General features: G+C 33.4%; 1 protein-coding gene across 4 annotated transcripts in view; it reads left to right on the top strand.

Moving 5' to 3' along the window:
• Positions 1-23,655, top strand: part of LOC149798396 (uncharacterized) — a 42,769-nt gene that overhangs the window by 5,487 nt on the left and 13,627 nt on the right. For 2 of the 4 annotated variants that reach the window (XM_089963585.1, XM_089963587.1), the window contains exons 2-7: positions 6,860-7,096; positions 8,504-8,698; positions 10,158-10,295; positions 15,906-16,142; positions 18,471-18,665; positions 19,961-20,110. In XM_089963585.1, coding sequence (XP_089819711.1) covers positions 6,860-7,096; positions 8,504-8,698; positions 10,158-10,295; positions 15,906-16,142; positions 18,471-18,665; positions 19,961-20,110 — 1,152 coding nt within the window. The remainder of the gene's footprint in view (positions 1-6,859; positions 7,097-8,503; positions 8,699-10,157; positions 10,296-15,905; positions 16,143-18,470; positions 18,666-19,960; positions 20,111-23,655) is intronic. The other 2 variants (XM_089963586.1, XM_089963588.1) reach the window with 2 other exon arrangements.

Here is a 23,655-nt window from a genome sequence, read left to right on the forward strand (position 1 = left end):
TGCCCTAAAATTAAGAGTGGTGTTTGTAACTTTTAAAACTCTTGTCACACTTGTCAGTTGGCAGGAAAGCCTAACCAGAAGATACATAAAGCTAATTTACAAAAAATTCCTGCATTGGACGAACCATTTAATAGAATAATAGTAGATTGCGTAGGTCCTTTTCCAAAAACAAAGGTAGACTACGAACACTTGTCGACCATTATGTGTGCGTCAACAAGTTCTCCAGAGGAAATTCCTTTACGGAATATTAAGACCAAACTATAGTCAAAACCTTAAGTTCCTTACACTATTTGGCCATCCTAAGTCGGTCCAATCAGATCAAGGTTCTAATTGTATTTCAGGAATCTTCCGTCAAGTTATGTATGAATTAGGTATTCAACAGTTCAAGTCTTCTGCGTATCACCCTGAAAGCCAGGGGGCGTTGGAAATAGTTCATCATACTTTAAAGACTAAGATACGGTCATATTGCTTTGATACCAGAGAAGATTGGGAAGAAGGGGTTCACATGTTCTTGTTTGCTGTTAGGTAGTCGATTCAAGAGTAGTTTGGATTTATTGTTTCCAATCTTGTTTCGGACACTCTTTTCGTGGACCTTTTGAAGTTGTTGAGAGAAAAACTTTTAACTGAAACATTAGAGATTAATTTAGTTGATTATGTTCCTGACTTTAAATATAAAAAAGCTTGTGAAATTGCAAGAAATAATCTTTAGTCTACTTTACCTAAAACGACATTGAGGTATGACAAAGCTACAAAGAAAAGAACTTTTTAACCTGCTGATAAAGTTCTAGCTCTCTTCCCCATACCTCAAGTCCTCTTTAGGCTAGGTATTATGGTCCCTATGCAGTTAAAAAGAAAGTAAGTGATTTAAATTATATCATCGATACTCCTGGGAGGCTGAAAGGGAAATAATTCGACCATATCAATATGTTCAAAGAGTATGTTGGTCGAGATAGCTCTGTTAATCATTCAATGAATTTAGTTGTTCCTGACTCTCACCATGACGATTTAAACGATGGCTTAAAATTGGAATATTATGACTTTGGGTCAACCAGTCTTCAAAATTCTGAAATAACAAAAAGTCATGACAATCAATTTTCACATCTACAGCTAGAGAAGTCGAATGAGTTAAAGTAGCTAGTATGTGAATATGAACACGTTTTCCCAGATGTCGAAGCTCGAACAAACAATATCTACTACGATGTTGAAATTGTAGATTCTAAACCTGTAAAGCAGCACCATTACAGGATGAATCCTCTTAAGCACCAATATTTGAAGAATGAAGTTGAATATTTGTTGGAGCATGGCTTTATTGAAGCAAACAAATGTAACTGAAGTTTGTTGTCTATTGTTGTGCAGGAACCATATAATTATTTCCCACTGTGCACAGACTACAAAAACGTGAACAGTGTCGCCAAAACATATTAAGTTCCAATACCGTGAATTGATGACTGTATTGACAGGATTGAAATTAAAAATATGTCACCACGTTTGACCTGTCAAAAGGATTATAGATGATTCCACGTACGGATAGAGCAAAAGAAAGTTAGACTTTTGCAATTCAGATGGACTCTATCAATATAATGTAATGTCATTTGGTATGAAGAATTCTCCCTATACATTCCAGCACTTATTCAACATGATAACACCTGGAATAAATTAATGTGATGCATACATTCCAGCGCTTATTGATCATGGTAACCTTTGATATAAATGGTTTGATGCATTCATTTGACGACATCATTATTTACAGGCATTCTTGGAAGGATCACCTGGAAACTATCCAGAAATTCTTCGTTCTCTTAAACGAGGCAAATAGGACAGTTAATTGAAATAAAAGCACTATATTCGCATTCTTCATTTCATATGCAAATTTTGTAAGAGTCGTGACAGGAAATCTTGACTTATGTATATGTTCGTAGACTTACAGATTGGAACACATATATTCTTAAAAAGACCGTACCTTGAGAATTATGCAAAATTATTCCGAGGGTTAAACGTTTAAATGATTCAATTGGACTAAGTTAAACTTTCAAGGAGTTTCTGTGTGCAGTTATATTTTTACAAATCTTTTTTTTCTTCAATTTCTTCCATTCCTACCAATTTCTTTTTCGTACTTTTTCTATATCCAGTTTCGTTGAATTTTCGACTCCATGTTCTTCTTGATTGCATTCTTCATCTTTTGTTTTTATATATACATTGATGATCTGAATAAACCACTCATGGTTGAGTTCATTATCAGTAATTGGTTTGATTATCATTTATATACTGCTATGATCTCACTCGCTGCTTACCTTATTACTTCGTGAGATTTTAGAATATTGGGATTGATCAATTCTGCTTCGAAATATATCACTATTGAATTGAATTCATTAAATAAGAAAGGAACAAGAACATATTCTTGCAAACCATAATTCAGCTGAGGTTTAATTTCCGTAGATATTTGTCATATTTTTGGCGTTGGAGCCAGTTTTATTGAATCTGCAGCGTATTAAGTCGTTACCTGTTATCCCTGACAAGGTGTCAACATTTTGTGCTGGTTTGTATTTTAAACTAGAAATGAAATCGTTTCCTGAACGTATTCTAGTTGCCTAATCCGTTGACCCATTATTACTCATTCTGCGTCAGATGCAACTGCAATTACCTAGTAGTAGATGTTGGATTTTTCAAAATATGTATTAGGTAGTAACTGTAGATGTTAGCAACACATAGGGTATTAGATTGCAAACTGATTAAAAGAAAAGTAGAATAAATGCCATTAATACTTCATCAGTAAAAACGTTTCAATTGTGAACCTGATTAGCTATTAGAAACTTATGTAAACATCAGTAAGAACAATCGTGTCCGTGAAACTAAACATCCTGTCCAGCAACCGATTTTGAAATAACTGCATGAAAATGGAATAATTCATTATTAAAAATCTCCTAAATCAATGTTAGTTTGTGGACATATGGAAATCTTAAACAACATTTTCAAGAATTGTAAGAATGCACTTGCAAAAGCAGATTTAAGTTTGAACAAAAATAGTTTTAGTAATCTTCTTGTTTAATTCGGCATGTGCATGCAAATAAACTGTAGTACTTATCACCAGAATTTGAGTATAGTTTAGGAATCCGGTACGTGTAGCCCTTCGGATTTACCTTTCTAAACGATTTCAAATTGTCCATTATTTGGCTTTTGTAAAGTAACCATTTTAGTTTCATTTCTACCCTTAGATTCATGATTATTTTCGTCTTGTTCACCTTCCATTTTGTAAGATTAGGTCAATAAAAATTGTAATGGGAAGAACGTTTACTCTTGTCAACTAACATATTTACTTTGATCAGTTATTTTGAATTAGAAATTTTGATTGTATTTGGTAAATAAAAGAATTGCTTTCAAATCCTGTCCCATGTGTGGACATGGAAAGAAAGAAGGTAGCTTATGTTTTTATAACAGGAAAATTGGCGCTTCTGCAAGGTTTTGCCTTAAATAGTAGAGTACAATACATAAAAACGAAGATATTAAAGTACAGAATGCAACAAAGAGGACATGAAAATTCGACGAATCCAGGGAGCACACAAATTAAGAAGAGATAAATTCCCACAATGATGAAACTTTCCGAATATTCACCAACACGAGATAAAAGACCTTTATATAGTGTAAGACAAGTTATTAACATTGACATTAACTTTCCAAATGCTAGTCCTAGACTCAATGTACTTCAATACAAGAGGTATTCTATCATGTAATCTAAACGTGTGAGTTAAAATGAAACATTCATCATATAAATCATTGTGTCATTTGTGAGTTGTCTCTTCCTGAACAAGAGAATATGGCTTGATTGGTCAAATACAAGCTGTGTTGTATCGAATGAAAACAGGTCACAACATTTCGAAGACACTGTCAGACAGAGAGAGAGAGAGAGAGAGAGAGAGAAATGTTTGCAGCATTTAAGATGACTAACTTCATCAATGCGATCAAATTAAGAGTTACAAAGAAGAAAAAAAAGGAGATTTTTTTTTACAGTGACTCAGTCCTTAAAATTACCTGTATTGCAATCACAGTTAGAAAATTCTAGAAAAGAGAGGGAGACAGTTTGTAGGGGAAATATTGTAGAATGTCGATGCAAAAGTTAAAGGATTCCATTGTGTTAATGACTGTAACACCAGTCTAGACAATAGAGTCAGGCATAGTTATACAGTTTCCGCTATCATGTCATGTCTTTCGTTTCTGTAAAATATTCCTCACGTTATCTTTCTTTGTCCTCTGTAACTTCATATCGTACTGTCACAATGAATCTTTGGAAAACTGTTGCCTACTAAAATAATATAGATAGTACGGTCTAATTCAAATTTAAACTAGTCGTTCGATTTCTTGATTTTGTTTTCGTATCATACGACTTTGTTTATTAATAACAAAACGATACTGATACTACCAAGAGCATTATCCAATTTCAAATGATAACCTGCTACGCATTGTTGAAATTTTATCCCAGTGCTCTCATCTGTTTACAATATATGGTCAAAAATTAATAGCTCCATTCAGTTTTTAACAGTGTATGTTACTGTGCTGATACTCTTTATAAGAAATGTCATGTTTTAAAATTTTCCAACGAAAATGGACATTACATAAGACCTAATGTTTTGGTTTAACCTTACAGTAATTTCATGTATACGTCCACTACTATTTTGTGATAAAACGTAATTAATTCCAGTAGGTTCATGTGCATCAAATTTATCATTCAAATAGCTTTATGTTTTGTCCTCCCAATACCACTATCTAATCCCACGAATACGTTTATTCTTTTCTTTGATTTATCCCGATACAACTCGTGGATAAGTTAAGGTTGTTCCAGAATAACAATATTATTATTCAAAATCTATACAGATTATATTAGGTTTAGACACATCATCTACAGGCAGTGGCATTTTGCACACGAAAAAGAGCTAAGTTAAATTATTTTCAAATAATCTTGAAACTAATAAATAAATATTACTTACTATAATACACTTTGAACTTTTAAATACCAGTTGGAATCCTCCGCTCTGTTACTGCCTTCCACAATGCTCAGTTCAATTGATTCTGCGAAAAGTTCATGTCTCACTCTGCTCTATATATATGTAGCATAGCCGTGTTTACCAACTCGTAAGTGAAATATTTGGGTTTTAGTGAACTTAATATTTATTCAATTATTGTTGTGATAGCCATGTTAACTATAGATTACTAAATTTAGATTCTGAATTTGGTATTTTTTAAAATATTTTTATTAAAGTTTAAAAATCGTAATATGAAATGGGTTGCACGCACATTGGGCCTCTATTTACCATTTTTGCACATTTAAATGTTGTATTTTCTTATTTCCCTACCTAATCTTTAACTATCTCCACGATATAGTATCGTTCTAATTCAGTCGGTTCTACTCTATATTGATATATCTACTATTTCGTATGCTGCTTTGTTGTTTCCTCGATCGTATGTTTCATGTATAAACTTTTGCACTTTATTGTATTTTATGTATTATCTAATTAGTGTGTGCATTTTAATTCTTGCTGCAACTAGATGTAAACTTATAGTTGACTCGTTCATTAACAAGACTTTGCGGCGTGAAAAAAAGATATTTGTTAGGAATAACCTAAGTGAAAATCAAAGTGCCAACATTGCAGTTTTGTGATTAGACATAAAGAAGTGGCTCACTAATCAAAGCTTTGCTCGCCACGTGTCCATCGCATAAAGCTTATGAATCATTTAACAAAATCCTCTCGCCATTCTGTATAGCATTATGATTTCGCCCTTTTTTATGAATAATCGGATTTGTCATTATCTTACATTCTGCATCAACTGGAAGTATATCGTTATGACGGTATTCATGAACATATTGTTCCAAGATCTCTTAAATATGACATATCATATGCATTCCGCGAAATTTCTTTATATATATATATATATATATATATATATATATATATATATATATATATATATATATATATATATATGGATATTGGATTTTCATTAGAGCTTTAACAATTTGAGTCATATGGTTAAGATGTCTGCGTTGGCAGTTCATAATGATGTTTATCACTAGCGCGTGTCCCGCATACATGTAGCATAATTTCCTATCCAATCACATTATCCTGACACTGGGACAATTAATCCTAACATTTACGTCTTAATGCTGAGCGCCAAGGGCGGCAGCTCTAATATAATTGATATAAGTCTCCGATATGATTCGCTCGATGACTCGCGACCTCAGCACAATTACTACTATTACTACTTCTTCTACTACTACCGTGAGAGCGACAATGAAGACTACCATCACGACCACAAAGACAACGGCAAAGAGAAATATATCCACTACTACTACTAGTACTATTAGTCGAATTAAAAAGAAAACGTATAATAAATTTAATTGGTAGAGTTAATATTACGTTAGTCTTGTTACTGTGTTCAGGTTTTGTTTTATAACATCTAGGCAATGCTCGATATAGCATAAAGTTTATGAACATAATATTGTAAGTAAATATTGTACAGGCCCATTTTTAAAATTTTCAATTGTTTTTCAAATTAAACATTATTATTATTTACGAAGAGCAATTCATACAAAGGTATAACTGATAGGATTCTCATTAAACGTAAATAATTATTACAAATGCAAGCAACCATGCAGTGCATCATAAATAATACGTTGATACGGTTGGGAAGATATATTCTGATTTTGTTGCCTATATAAATAAGGAAAAGAATACAATATGCGTACATATATAGATGGGTTGCTGGATGGATCGGATTGGATGGATGGATCGGATTGGATGGATTCAGAATTTAGTCAGTATTATTCACAAACATTTTTTATTGAAGGAACACTTTTCTTAATTTGAAGGTATTGTGAATTTTGCTCTGCATAAGCCTGCAGTCCAGTCAACAACATTGTATTATAATAAATTCAATTGGACTGCTGATAAGGCTGTGGATGGGAATACCGATGGCATGGATGCAGAAAATTCCAGCACCTGTAGCGCAACCATTTCTACAACATCATCGGTAAACCATACCTGGCAAGTTGACATTGGCTTCCAGATTATTGTAAAGACCATCACGGTATATGGAAGAACTGACGGTACGGTAGCATCTCAAAATTAGTTGATTTGTTTTAGCAATAAAAAAAATGACAACAATGCTAATATGGATCTAACTAACCATATTATGTTTTAATAATCAGTTCAAGAAATGTCCAATATTTTCTATAAGTATCAGTTTGTGTTGTCGGTGCTTTATATTTAATACCGAGGATATGTATGTATGAATGTTTATTTCTCTTGATGTCTGCCGTAACATCTATCTAGAAAATGACAACGCGATTTACCAATATCTATATGTAGAGTGGAATATAAATGAGCAAATTTAACTGTACTTGCATTGTCAATAATAGTATTATTAATACTGAAAGTCTGAATCCTTTGATTTCTTCCTTCGCTTCTCCATTATTTAAGATAATACAATACTTGCACAGACAAAACGTGCAAAAACAAATTGAAACATTGAATGAAAACTGGTTCTGTATCAGTCAACCACGAATTTAACTTAAATCGTTGGCATGTTGAGTGAGCTTGGGCAACGTTTAATTAAGTTGCGGTACTTGTCGAGTTTCGGACTGATTGATTTCGAATACAATTCTTCTGTCTACTCATTTATTTCATTAAGTCAGCGGTTTCAGCAACATAATGTATATGATGCAAGAATTACAGGTCAGAACAAATACTGCATGTTTGCGATGACATTTTAGTTTTGATGGATACTTCTTCATGATTTGGTCCCGGGCATATGTTTGCGTATCAGGTGCATTGTCTTTGCAACTGTATGCACGTTTATGTTTCATTCTGCGTAAAGTAACCATTGCAAACACAAATTATCCTTGATCTTTTTAAACCTACTGAACGCATACTTAACATATTCTTGAAATGTGTCATTTGGGTGTTCCGAGGATTCGATCTAATGCCAACATTTGGATTGATCTATTGCAAGTTTTGAGCAATAGGGGCATACAACTCGGATGAAGGAATTGACTCAGCTGGTTTTCATCACAGGCTAGGTTCAATGGTCTCTTCCGAATAAACTACAGTCCTTATGTAAGTCTGTCAAAATATCATAAATATCCGATTCAAAGTCAGAAGAATGCAATATTTATCGTGTTTATTTTGAAGATGAAACAGAGAAGAATTTTTGTTCAAAACCTATTGAAACTAATACTTGAGAAAAACATTTAGTTCTATAAAGGAGAAATCATTCACTTTCCATTCAGATAGAACAAATTTAATATCGAAAACAGGTTACCTATATTTGCATCAATAACCTATAAAAGTAGTTTCTAATGAAACAAATATGGTGTTTAATGACACAAGTTCTAAAGCGCAAACTCTAAATTGATCACATTTCACAATACTGACTTATACAGAATGATATATGAGCTGCTTAATCTGCGATAATATGCGCAGGAGTATGATTTTATGTTTTTATTTTTTTTCAGTCCTTGATCAACTTAATGGAGTGAAGTTGTATATTGGTAATATATCAGAACCATGGATTTATAATAAGGAATTACCAAGCAATTCATCAAACACGACTCAATATGTTTTTAAACCAGACGATGTCATTGCCCGTGTCATATCTTTGACGAGGTATGATAAAATCCTGACGATATGCGAAGTAACTGTCGAAGGTGGTATGTAATTCCGTATATTGTAAATCATTAAATAATGCAAGATAATACAAAAAATAAGTGATAAGATAAGATAATAATGCATTGTTTCAAATAACATTCCTAAACAATATCAATTTAACTCAGACTGATTACACTGGATTTTCCATGGAAAGATAGAAAGTATTTAACTCGCATTCATTTGCGTTCTGGAAAAATGTTTCGAATGAAGTCTTTTACATCAATTAAAAGTATTCTTCCTACAGGAGCGATGAGTAAGATTAATTTAATAAAATTACTCTCTGCTTTGTATGAATTACTTGGTTAGTGCTGCGTATATCTTTCAGCCAAATATTTATCAGCTCGATAATAATTTTATTGGAAATAATTGCTTTTCATGGTTGATAGAAATTGAACATCAATTAAAATATATAGCCACGAAATTTTGTTCTTCGCACTAAAACTCAGTTCCCAGGAAAAATAGTGCAATGAGATTTTAGATATGAATTATCATGTTGACTTCATAGGTCAACATTAATAGCACAGTAACTATGTGATTTCAAACACATACTCTTTGAATCAGCTAGATGCACGTTCTGAATGAATCTACTGATAAACGAAGTAACACAACACAATGAGTTATTTCAACAAGGGTCCAGGAGACAGGTGAGGAAATGTCCGGCACTGTCGTAAATAATATTAAGAGATTTTGCTCATTAATAGAATGAATGCAGTGACGATCTCCAATAGTGGGAAAAAATGGAAGATCCGGTAATTGGATGTAGAGAGAGAAAATATTTATTTTGCTGTTCGCTGTTTGTTTACTACAACATATTTTAAATACATCATTTGCATATCATATATGTGACGTTTATTTCTCGTAATCAGTTGACAGCTCATCTGACGATTCTAAAAATTAAATAAAATAAAATGAGTTTTTATATGTTGAATTTTTAAAACAATACATTTGTTGCAGAGTTTACATTCGAACTAACTTGTCATTATCAATACTAGACGAGTCAGAAGTATATTACATTATTATTCACATTTCTAGAAATCAGTATATCTTGTTTCCATTGTCCTTAAATTTAATGTGTTTCCTGCTAAACCTCTTTTTCTGGAACTTGTGTAACATTTAGCTATATTAATATTTATATCGAATTAATATAGTATGAAGGAAACGGTTAATCCTCTGACAAGGACATTTGAAATTTCGAAAATGGTGCTAAAGACAAAGGCAGAACTAAAATAAATAAAATTCACGCATAAATTTTCCTTTAATTTTAATTGGTTTCATAATCACATCTATTATTTTTTTTCAGCCCAGCTTTTACTTTTAATCTAAACACTTCCTTGTTATCATATATAGCTTTTAACTAATAATTTAACTCGATTCGCTATGAACATCATTCAACATAGTTTCTGACGTTTTCGATTATATGAAGCAAAATCGGTTATATTATATATTTTAAAACAAATCCAGAGTGTCTCGACGGTATGTACTCGGAGTTTTGCAACAACACATGTGGGAAGTGTTTTGGTGGCCACCCATGTAACAAGGTGACAGGAACCTGTCCTCCGGGGTGTGATGCACATTGGAAAGGAATTCTTTGCGACGAAGGCAGGTGTACTGGTGATGATAAATTAGATTTGGTTATCGTAATGGGTACATGTCACTTTAGTCTAGAAAAGTCAATCGTAGTTTACATGCTTTGAAATTAGACAACTACAACATTACTTTAATAATTTGTGGTTGTAAATTTTTTGTTTTTAAACTTTTAACTGCAGTGTCTAATTCACTACTATCACAGTGTAACAAAATCTGTTAAATAAGCTTAGCGACCTTTGCACTTAACGGATGGTTAACATGCTTGTGTTTGCTTACGAAGGATACATTAGAAGGCGCATTGTTAGATTTCATACCATGATAATGTTCTATTAAGTGCGAATAAAATGTTCAGATACAAAAACAACATCAACATCCTTCGAATTCGGTTGTGTGATTTGAAAATAAGGATCAAACACCTGTATCAATCGGCAGATCATTTATGTAGGATGTAATAAATGACGATTTGGATCGTTAAATAGACTTCTCTTCAGAATCTTATTTGCAGATCGCATTCAAAAATACTGCTATTAAAAACACTGAAATTATGTTATGTCAAATATTTGTAATTGCTTGCTAGATTTTCCACCTTAATCTATGTCATTTTCTTACCTTCCCGGTTTTGGATATTAGTATCCTTGTGCATTTAAAACTATAGACTTTAACATATTTGTATTGAAAATCAATATTAAAATTATTGCCTGAAAGCGGATCTAAGGTGTTCACCTCGAACGCAGTGGACCAAAACAATCTTATTTTGCTTCGATGAATTCCAGATTTTCTTCTGTTCACTATTAGAAAAAATATAAAATCTCGCAATAATGTTACCAATCTCAAGAATATCTTTATCAAAATTCCAAACAGAGGTATAATTTCATTTTATGTGACTTTTAAAGTCACTCTAATAACAAGGAAAACAAATGTGCTTGTTTTTAGCGTCTCTTCAAACTCTACGCTCAATGAAATTGTGCCTGTATTTTTACTGTGAATAATTACATGAACAACTAAATTAGATATAAGCATAACGTACAATACATGCTGGTAGTACGTTAATCATGTGAAGACTTTGCTGTTTCTAGTCAGTGTTCAAACTAAACTCTATACTTAAATAAACTTTTGGAATTTCATTTTGCAAGCCTTTCGGCGTAAGAAACAAAAGGGACACACACACACACACACACACACACACACATATATATATATATATATATATATATATATATATATATATATATATATATAATGATTGCATAGACACATAATAACAAATCAATTTATGATAGACATTGGCAATATCTGAAATGTCTTTAATCGCTTCAATCAGTTAACGTAGTGGATGAATGCTAAACAAATTTGACGAATCGCCTATTCATGTATTATAGTATTATATAGCCTTCTTGCCAATGATCAAAGTTTGTTAACTGTGAGTTATTGACAGATTTATAGTTGCATTGTATAATAATTCTGTTGTAATGAATATCTCAACATTGCACACAATAATAATCTCACTCCACTTCGCCACTTCGATCTCCCATACACACACACACACACACACACACACACACACACACACATATATATATATATATATATATATATATATATATATATAAACTGACCACGAACAGTGCAAATCTAATATCTAGCTAGATAACGGCTTTCGACTCGTAATGAGTCTTTTTCAAAGGCAAATACGAAACATAAACAATAAAAAAACAAATAAAACAGACAAACCTTACATGACTATGACTTGTTGCGGATGCTGAACAATATTTTATATTGACATAGTAATCTATGAGCCATATTTTATGTAAATGTTTGTACGCAAGTTATGTCCCTGATATTTCATTGTTATAGATGTAATTATAGGTTATTCGGTGACAAATAAGCAAGAATTATTGAAAAGAGAACATGTCGGCTGCAAAAAGGTAATTTTATTTGTGAATAGTTGTCTTTTTCTAGTCTTATTCGTTTAAACCGCTTGGTATCCAGTACGATTCCTTTTCTTTTCTGGTTGGGTTGTAAGCAATTGCTATAAGTGTTATATCACTGAAAGTGTGGCCATGGGAGGAGATATTTTTGTTTCGTTTTTCAATTTCTCCGACAAATCAATGGAACCGCAATGGGTACAAAAATGACCAGTTCGTATGCACATATTTTAAGGGGAATACTGGAGGGTCAACTCTTAGCATCGATGGAACTTGCGCCATAATAGTGGATGCGCTTCATCAACTATATAGAAATGAAGTGGCGACATGGAAGAGAAAATCTGGATGATTTTATATCAAAGGCAAACAACTTCCATTATTCAATAACATTCACGGCAGAAGTCTCCAAATCAAACCACATTTCCCTGGGCACAACAACTAGACTGGTAGAAAAGAAACTCCATATAGATATTTACTCTAAACCAACCGACAAACACCATTATCTCCTCCCAACCAGCTGCCATCCAAAACACTGCATCATGAACATCCCATATAGCCAGGCACTGTGGATATGCATACTTTTCTAACAAGATGAAATTTGTTTAACAATGTCTGAAGAGTTATCTAAACATTTAACTTACCGAGGCTATGACAAAGACCTGATTGCGGAAGCAACCAAATTGACGAATGAAGAAAACCGCAATGACCTACTTAAATATAGAGAGAAGGAAAAGGCTGATAGGATACCATTTATCTTGACCTACCATCCATACAACCCCAAAGTAGGTAATTTCATCGGAAAACACTGGCCCGTCGTGGAATCGTGAGACGCACTAAAGTTAATACTCCCGAACAAACCTGTAGTAGCCTACCGGAGACCAAAAAACCTTAAGGACATCCTGGTCAGGGAGAAGCTAACGCCAATTACTAAACAATGCCACACTAGTCAATCTGGCCCCTGTGGCGATAAAAGGTGCAAAACCTGCCAACCTATGATGGAAATCAGGACATTTTATAGCACAGTGAATAGAGAAAAACTGAACATACATGGATCAAACAAAACATGCAAAACAGACAATGTAATTTATCTCATCACATGTAAGATCTGTAGCATCCAGTATGTTGGAGAAACTGAAAAACTACACAAAAGGATCAACCTTCAGAGATCTGATTGGATGACAAAGAAGCTGTACAGAAGCCCAGCGCAGAAAACATCTCCTCCCATGGCCACACTTTCAGTGATATAACACTTATATCAATTGCTCACAACCCAAAATGGACTTCGAAACCAGGAAAGAAAAGGAATGTTACTGGATACGCCGCCTTAGAACATTGAAGCTAAGCGGTTTAAAGCAAGAAGACTAGAAAAAGACAGGCATTCACAAATAAACTTACTTTTTTGCAGCCGACATGTTCTTTTTTCAATAAACTTCTAAATTCGTTTATTGGCCACCCAATAACCTCTAACAACAAATATAACAATAACATATCTGGGATGTAATTTGCGCATACATAAAGTTACATACAATAACAGATGACGCTATTTCTGATCGATTTCTAGGTCAATAAAAATCTTCTTTCAGCATCTGCAACATGTTATATTCATGTAAATTTTTACAAAGACAACAGTTTGTCTGTTTTATTTGTTTGTCTTGTCTATGCTTTGTATTTGCCTTTGAAAAAGACTCATTAAGAGTCGAAAGCGCTTTGGCTAGCCAGATTCTAGTTTTGTACTGTTCGTAGTCAGTTTAGTACATTTATCTTAATCAATCCCTGACAAACGTGATCCCTTGCTGGATCCTGTGCACTTGAAATGTTATTCACCATATGATTTATATTCTTTATATATACATGTGTGATGGGGAGAACGAAGTGGTGTGAGATCATTGTTGGGTGGAATGCACATATATCCATTACAACTGAATCATTATACAATGCTACTATTCAAATGTAAATAACTCACAGTTAACACGATTTTATCATTGGAAAGAAGGCTATATAATACTATAATACATGAATAGGCAATTCGTCAAATGTTCTTAACATTCATCCACTACGTCCCATGATTGAAGCGATTCAGATATTTCAGATGTTTCCACTGATGTTATTTGAATGAAACCCACTTAATGTGTCCCCTTTGCTTCCAGAACACATATATTACCGTATTTACCACTTACTACCGCATATAAGCCTGAATAAGGGGCACATTGTATATTGAATGTAATGTTCCGTTTGATGAAGAAGGTACCATTACTATTTATGAATTAACATTTCGAATATATGCTTTGTATAATGAACTATGAAAAATATTGAGATCTTAAATATTTTCTTGGATTTTGTGCACTTTCTGATGTAACTCCTATACGGAACGCAAACCTAATTCTTGTATGTTGAGGTAGTATGCCGACCTTGCACTTGTATTCGAAACTTATTGTGTTTTTCTTCTTTTTCTTCTTCTTCTTCTTCTTCTTCTAATTATTATTATTATTATTATTATTATTATTATTATTATTATTATTAAAGGTCGTGGTAGGAGTGGAATTGTTACATATATTAGTTTACACATTAGAAAGATGATGTACGTTATTTTCGCAGAGAACTATAGTCATTAGAACATACAGTTACGTGACTGTAATTGCATACATCAATATTAGAAAGCATTGGCATGTCCTCACGAACACACGAGTTCTGAAATATATTTATATATCTGTGTTTGTACATATTATTGGTTATAAAAATATCAACGAAACAAGAACCATAATTATTGGCTGTGATGCTTCTAGCACAATTGCTACTATTACTACTACTACTACTAGTACTCTATGTGTGTTTGGATTTTTAATGTAGCTTTACCAATTTAAGTTATATCGTTAAGATGTAGCATCGTGTCCTCTCAAATCACATTATCCCTACAGCAGGTCTGCCATTCTTAACATTAACCTCTTAATACTGACCCGAAGCTAGGTAGCTGCTAGTAAAATTGATATATATTTTTGTGTGAATCATTGAGGTTCGCACCCGCGACCTTACCACTATTATTACTACTACTACTTCTACCACTACTACTACTACTACTACTACTATTACTACTACTACTACTGTGATGGTGATAATGAAAATGATCAGCACAAACACAAAGACAACGACATCCAATAACGATAACGATATCCACTATTACTACTACAAATTAGTACTGGTAGTCCAATTAGAAAGAAAGCATATACTAAATTGAACGGAACTAATGTTTATCACGGTTTTCTTGTTACAGTGGTCAGCTTTATATTATAGAATATATGCACTGAACAGAATATTGTAATGTAACATAACGTAATATTGTACATTAGTAATTGTACAGAATAATTTTCTAAATGTACAATTGTATTAGAAATGAGAAAATAATCATTTAAATTACGAAGAGCATTGATATGGAAAGGTATAACTCACAGGATTATCATTAAACATAACATAATTACTAAAAATGCAAGCAACCATACAATACATCACAAGTGAGAAATTGCTACTGTTTACTGCTCACAGAATATTCGGAAATTGTAGTCCATAACCCTTTTCGATGCACTGCCATGAAGAAAATATGCGTACATGAATAGATGAATTGATCGGATTTGATGGATTCATAACAGTGTCAGTTTTATTAACACTCACTTTTAAATAAACGAATGCTTTTCTTAATTTTAAGGTATTGTGAATTTTGCTCTGCATAAGCCTGCAGTCCAGTCAACAACATTGTATTATAATAATTTCAACTGGACTGCTGATAAGGCTGTGGATGGGAATAGTGATGGCAGGGATCCAGAAAATTCCAGGACCTGTAGCGCAACCATTTCTACAACATCATCGGTAAACCATACCTGGCAAGTTGACATTGGCTTCAATATTATTGTAAAGACCATCACGGTATATGGAAGAACTGACGGTACGGTAGCATCTCAAAATTACTTGATTTGTTCTAGCAATATAAATATCGGAACAACGGCAAGATATATAAAACTAATCATATCATGTTCCAATAATCAGTTCAGGAAATATGACATATTTTCTATAAGTGTCGGTTTGTGTTGTCGGTGCTCTATATTTAATGATGAGGATATATATGGGTGAATGTTTATTGGTCTTGATGACTGACGCGACATCTATCGATAAAATGACTACGCGGTTGACTAATATATATATATATATATATATATATATATATATATATATATATATATATATATATATATATATATATATATATTGGGATATAAGAAAGCAAATTGTGAGTCTGAATCATTCAATTTTGTCGTTCGTTTCTTCTTTATTCAAATAATCCAATGATGATTTTGCATGGAGAAGAATAATAGATTGACACATACAAGCACATATCCAGGATTATACAGTGGCATACAGACAAAAACGTATATATATATATATATATATATATATATATATATATATATATATATATATATATATATATATATATATATATATATATATATATATATATAATCAAACGCCTAATGATAACGTATTCTGTATAAATCAATCCCGAATTTACTTTAAATGGTTGGCATGTTGAGGGATCTTGGACAACGTTTAGTTAAGTTGCGGTACATGGCGAGTTCCGGACTGATTGCTTTCGAATATAATTCTTATGTCTACTCATTTATTTCAAAGATTTCAGCAACATGATGTATATGGTACAGTAATTACATGTCAGGATAAATACTGCATGTTTAGGATGAAATTTTAGTTTTGAATGATACTTCGGCATGATTTGGTCTCGGGCATATGTTTGCTGAAATGGTGAATTGTCTTTGCAACTGTATGCACGTTCCTGTATTATCCTGCCTAAAGTTATCTCTGCGAACACACACCATCCTTGATCTTTGTAAACCCACTTGAAACGTGGCATTTGGGTGTTACGAGGATTCGATCTAGTGACAGGTTTGGAATGATCTATTGCAAGTTTTGAGCAATAGGAGCATTAACTAAATAAAACTCGTATGAAGAAACTGACTCACCTGGTTTGCAAAACATGCTATATGCAATGTTCTTTTCCGAGAGTATATACTAGGCATACAATACGACATTATACATGTCAAAACCTAAATATTATGTAATTATACATATCTAAATACTCGTACAATTTGTTTCTCGTTTAGATGCATTTTGATTAAATGTCTGTAATGAACATAGACTAGATTTGAAGTGTATAATGTGCCCCAGGGAGGATCATTTTTGAAAATTGCAGCCATGAATATAATTTCTTACGAAAGAACCATTTAGTACAGATCCATTTGCAGCCTCCTTGACGTTATATAAGTGTTTAGAGCGAAGGTATTAATATTAAGAACATTCGTAGAAGTTCGGGAATTGTCAGAAGTAAAGGAAGGAGGAAGACCACTCTCTCATGCTTTTGTGCAGCCATGTATTGGGTGAATTGACGCTGTATAAGGAAGAGAATTTCATAGTTGCGAAGTGAATGTAGTCGTGTAGGTAACCGAATACGGTGTGCATGAAAACAGGGTTTCGAAAGATCGAATGTAATATTCTACAAAATCAGATATATTCTTTCAGTTGAATTGGCGTTTCTAGAAATGAAACGTACGAAAATTTATATCAAAAGCAGAAAGACAAGAGGTAATATATTAATGAATAATGAACCCTTAAAATCCTTTGATTTAGAAAATAAATGAGTACACTATATTTTGATTATATTTAACAGTTTAGTTTTGTAAAGACTGAATAACTAACTTTGTTCCCTAGCAACAGTAACAAACCAACTATCTTGTATTCACTTAAAAAAAGTAAATGCATATTTTGGCAAACCTCCCAACATTTGGAGAATAAACTACAAACCTGATGTAAGCCTGTCAAAAGATCATAAATATCCGATTCATAGTCAGAAGACCGCAATATATATCGTGTATATTTTGAAGATGAAAGCAGGGAAGAAATAGTTTAAACCATGTTGAACATAATGGCCGAGGAACACCTATACTTTTTTAAAGATAAATCAATCACTTTCCATTCTTTTTGAAAATGTTACTACAGAGAATATGATATCGTTATTAGCGATCAATAACCGAGAAAATAAATTTTCTAATAAAATAATATATCACATGACACAGTTTCTTAAGCGCAATCTCATAGACAATCACATTTCACAATATTGACTAATGCAGGACGATATATGAGCTGGCTAATCTGCGATAATATGAGCAGGTGGTGTATGATATTCTTTTGTTTCATTTTTCAGTCCTTGATCAACTCATTGGCGTTAAGCTGTATATTGGTAATACATCAGAGCCATGGATTTATAATCAGGAATTACCAAGCTATTCATCAAACAAGACTCAGTATGTTTTTAAACCTGACAATGTCATTGCTCGTGTCATATCTTTGACGAGGTCAAATAAAATCCTGACGATATGCGAAGTAACTGTGGAAGGTGGTATGTAATTACTTATATGTGTACAAATAATGTAAGATAGTGCAAAAAATGAGGAAAGGGATGGTATAATATGCTGTGGTGGAAAAAAGAACCATAAGCCATTTCAATATAACAAAGACGGATTACACTGTTTCCATGATAAAATTGGATGAAGTTAAATCACAGAAAGACGAGATTTCGAAAAATGTTTTCTAGTTAAATTCGTCTACCATTGCACAAAGAATTCTTTCTACAGGAGCGAATAGTTGGACCCCTCTGATATAACAACCCTCTGCTTTGCTTGAGGTAGTTGATTCGTACTGCATATATCTTTAAACTGAATGCATTAAGGTGTGCAATATTTATCAGCATGGGTAATAACTTTGTGGAATGTAATGGCTGTTCAAGGGTGATATAAGTTGAACAAGGGAGGAGAGTTTGTGCAATGATATATCAGATATGAATTAGCATCTTGATATAAGAGTTCAACGTTAATATTACAGTAACCGGATACCTTTTATGCCCTGAAAGCAGACAGATACTCCTATAGTCAGCTGGATATATGTTTTCAATCAATATATCGAGAAACAAAGCAACACAACTAAATGAATTACTTATCAATGTATGTCCACGAGACAGGATATGAATTGTCTCGCAGTGTCGTGAATAATATTGAGATATGTTGATAATATATAAGCATGAATGCAATGACAATATCACTTATTCAATGAAAATTGCAGGTTTCAGTAAATGACTTTTCTAGACAAGAAAGTTGAAATATTCCGTTTGTTTTTTCGCTATAACGTATATTCACTATGTTTGTTGCATATCATATCCGAACGTGTATTTATCGTGTTCATAAGAAAACATATCTTGCTTTTATATATTTTATTATTAAATCAAAGCATTAACTATATAGATCAAATACTGACGGACCTGTCATATTCAAGGTCAGATGTGTCAATAATAGGTTGCATCTCATTATGATTCACGTTTGTTGAAATCAATGTCTTAGATTCGTGGCCATTTCTCTGGCAATTGTAACTTTCGAAAATGCTTATAAAGATAAAGGCGATTTTAATTAAAAATATTCCTGCATAAAGTTTCTTTCAATTTTAATTGTTTGGTTGGAAAATCTCTTCTATTATTTAATTTCAGTCCAGTTTCTCCCGAGAGTTGAAAAGTGTGATTGTTTTTCCTGGCTTCTTTTGATTAATATTTTTGTTCGACGTAATAAACATCATTTAACATTGTTGATGACATTTTTGACCATTTTTAACAAAACCCGTTAATTATATATTTAAAAACAACTCCAGAGTGTCTCGACGGCATGTTCTCCGAGTTTTGCAACAAATCATGTGGGAAATGTTTCGCTGGCCTACCATGTAACAAGGAGACGGGAGCGTGTCCTCTAGGGTGCGACCAAGGTTGGAAAGGAACTGTTTGCAAAGAAGGCAGGTTATCAGGTGCAAGTGACTTAGAGGGTTATTATAATCCATACATTTAATTGTCGTTTATAAAGGTCAGTAGTAGTTTACAAGCATTAAAATTAGATACTCTAACAACCATATAATTACCATATTAATTTGTGTTTGCAACTTTGCATGTTTTTAAACATTAGACTGCAGTGTTTGCAACTTTGCATGTTTTAAACATTAGACTGCAGTGTCTAAATCACGACTATCACATTACAAAAATTTGTTAAACTTAAAGATCTTTGATAGGGTTCATACACTTATCGGATGGTGGAATATGTCTGTGTGACTTAATGAATGAAGCTCGTTTATGTACTTCTCTCGTTGCTTCATTCTAAAATGTTTCGATCCTGACAGTAAGGAGAACATACTTTAATATTGAAGATTACAATAGTATTCTTCAGCATGCACACAAGAGTTAAAATTGTCTTAAGTACCTTTAAATGGATATGGGGATCACCGACATCGTAGCCTCGCATTTGCTTTAAACAGGATTACAAATGGAACGACATAAAATTAATATAAAACATCGAATAGTAATGATAATAATGCACCTGTTGAATTGAGCAGTTGATAAGGTATATTGAGACGAGAATGTGGAAACATCAAACTTGGCAAATGAAGATATATCGAACGGAAGATTTACACAATATTTGATCTTAATGTTGTTTTTTAATACTTGAAATGCTAACATTTTAATTTTATGATATCAATTTTGCGCCATCAGTCATTTAATAAATACGAAGCTGCATCAATTAGTTGATTAGGAAAGTAATATCAAATGAGGTCCGGTCTTCTAGGATGGCTTACATTTATTTCTTTCAGGCTGTGAAAGAGTAAACTATGGTTATAACTGTAATGAAACTTGTGGAAATTGTTTATACGGTAATAATAGTTGCTCCACATCGGACGGAAACTGTACCAACGATGGAAGCATGATGATCGACCCATAGTATTTATCGTAATTACTTCAGACACGCAAGTAGATAGAATAATGAGGACAATCTAGACAGATGATTAAAGGTCTCTAACTCACATGCCCAGTAGAGTAATTACAGACTAATCTTTTAAACTTTTCTCATAGAAACTGTGAGATTGTTGTTCTGTGATGTTACATTATAATGTTTAATTTTATTACTCAGTATTGATATGAAAATAGAGTGAGGGTTTTAGAAATTACGTGTTATACGTTTATTCCTATGGTCAGGCTTTGTTTCTAGTAAAATTGGTTTCTTAGATATTATATACACAATCTTAATACCATATGAGAACTACTACTACCTTGCAAGTCCACTCTTCCCAGTCGAAAACATTTTAGCTAAAAGGCCGAAGGTTATTTACTCACCTAGGTGGCAATTAGATAGGGTGATCTCACCGTTCATATCCGGACAGGCACCATATTTTATTAAATCATGAATTCCTGCTGGAAGGCATGATCTCTATATGGATGTAACTTCGTGGAGACTGGCCGGATGTATGTGTAATGTGATTGGGAAAGTATTATTGAAGAGTCATATATTTCTCAAAAAAATTATATTCTTATTCAAATACTTTAACCAAGCATAATACCTTAGGTGAAAGGCATGTGGTGGAAGGTGACACATCCCCTTACTCCGGAGACATCATCTCTGGTCCTCTAAGGTATGTGAGTTGGCTTCTAGATACTCCGACTGGAAAATATGCTCCAGATGTCGCGAACCTTCGAAAAGGAAATTAAACTATCATCCTCCATATACAGCGGAAGTCGTGAAGATGCATCTTTATAAAGCTGTCGAACGAGCATGATAGGTAACCTTTTATACTATGAGTAAAGGTTCCCGACCGAGTTGAGCCCTGTAGGACGGAAGATCTCTAATAAAAATGCTATATAATTATACTAGGATCTCCATCCCACGGCATGGATAATAACAGTTAGATAACAGTTTCGCTCATATATTGTTTTTGTGGCGAATGTCCTAACTTCCCGAGCCGGTATGAGAAGCACATAAAGTGGTGTGGGGTTATTTCCGGTATGAGAAGAGTATCCGTGTTTATAGACCATCCTTCCCTCTTTTGATGTAAGATAAGGCGTGAGCTCCCTCGACGCAACATATTGGTTTTCCTTACATACCACCTAAGAAGTCGAACTTGATCCTGTAGATCTTGAGATGAAGTATTCCGAGTAGAAGTTTTACCAGTATGTGATAGCCATGAATGGAAACATATTCTTAGCAATAAAAGCAGGTGGGGGGAGGCTTTATATGTAACTGGTCCATCTTGTTGGAACTGCATGCCGATGGACACAATAAAAGGAAAGGCATTCGTTGATTATGCATGATGCTTTCTAATGCGATGTGGAAGCATGAATTATATGAGAAGCGAACTAATTAAGCTGTCGAGAGCGGTTCAAGTGGAATATTGTTTAGTCAGGTTAATATCCATGATAAACTGCATGTAGTCTTTTAGTCAGGTATCAATAGAAGGGTAATTCCAAAATGAACAGGATATAGGATTGCAATTTTGTTTGTCTGATAACCTCTAACCCATGATAATACAAATGAAACCCTGATGTAGTGGTTTCCTATAGCAACTGAGGAAATATCTAGATTCCTAGCAATTCTGCTGCACGATTGATGAGGATGACCCAATATTTCATATTTGAGTGGAGTAATTAAGATGAGTCGACCCCTGACTCATTTGTATCATGTATCACGTATGGAACCCGAGGTATTGGAGAAGTTTATACAATTAGTAATACAAATAACATTGATTAATGAGGCTTTTTATCCAGAACTGGTAAGACAAATGCTAGGATTTTATAATTCATATATAGGTCCATCATAGGCTGTTGCGAAGATGATCGAGAAGGAGAGTAATGCGTGAGATTATGCCTTAATACAAAATATAACTATCTTGCTCTATTATAACTTGTTGTGTCTGTAGGCGAATCACAGAACTTCTAGAAGTCATGGGAGTGGAGAGGTAAAGTTACCGGTCCTGCAAATCAACACAGATTGTGAAGTCTCTCCATTGGACTCCATTCAGAATCCATTGCAGAATTTCATCTTGAAGCTTATGAAACTTGATTGTATGCGTTTAGATTGACAACCTATTGGTAAATGCTGCGTTTGTAGCTGAAAAACTATTGGGAAAGTCCACTAAACCAAATATCGACATGTTCAATCTTTTCTATTCTGAAAGGAAAGATTTGAGTCTCTCTCTGACACGCGGAACTGACACCGAATATGACACTAGTCTTCATCTCCCTCCCCAGTAAATTGTATGGTTTCAAACTACTTCGTACAGGCTGATAGAAACATTCCTTTTAACTGCTTCACAAGTCCCTGTGATAACCTGTTTCATATTCCTGGCAGCCATACTAGGAAATGTTCTCTTTAGCCATCCTGATACAAGACGTTTGTAAAGTATAAATCAGTAAATTGTATTGCTTTAATAGGACATGGTCATCTTGACATCACGCATATTCTTGAACGTTTATGACATCAAACTGAATAGCAGCGTTAGGGTCAAGTTATATATTCACCAGCATGGTACGC

This window comes from Sinohyriopsis cumingii, chromosome 6 (assembly GCF_028554795.1).
Source record: "Sinohyriopsis cumingii isolate HCF-2022 chromosome 6, ASM2855479v2, whole genome shotgun sequence".
Classification (NCBI taxonomy): domain Eukaryota; kingdom Metazoa; phylum Mollusca; class Bivalvia; order Unionida; family Unionidae; genus Sinohyriopsis; species Sinohyriopsis cumingii.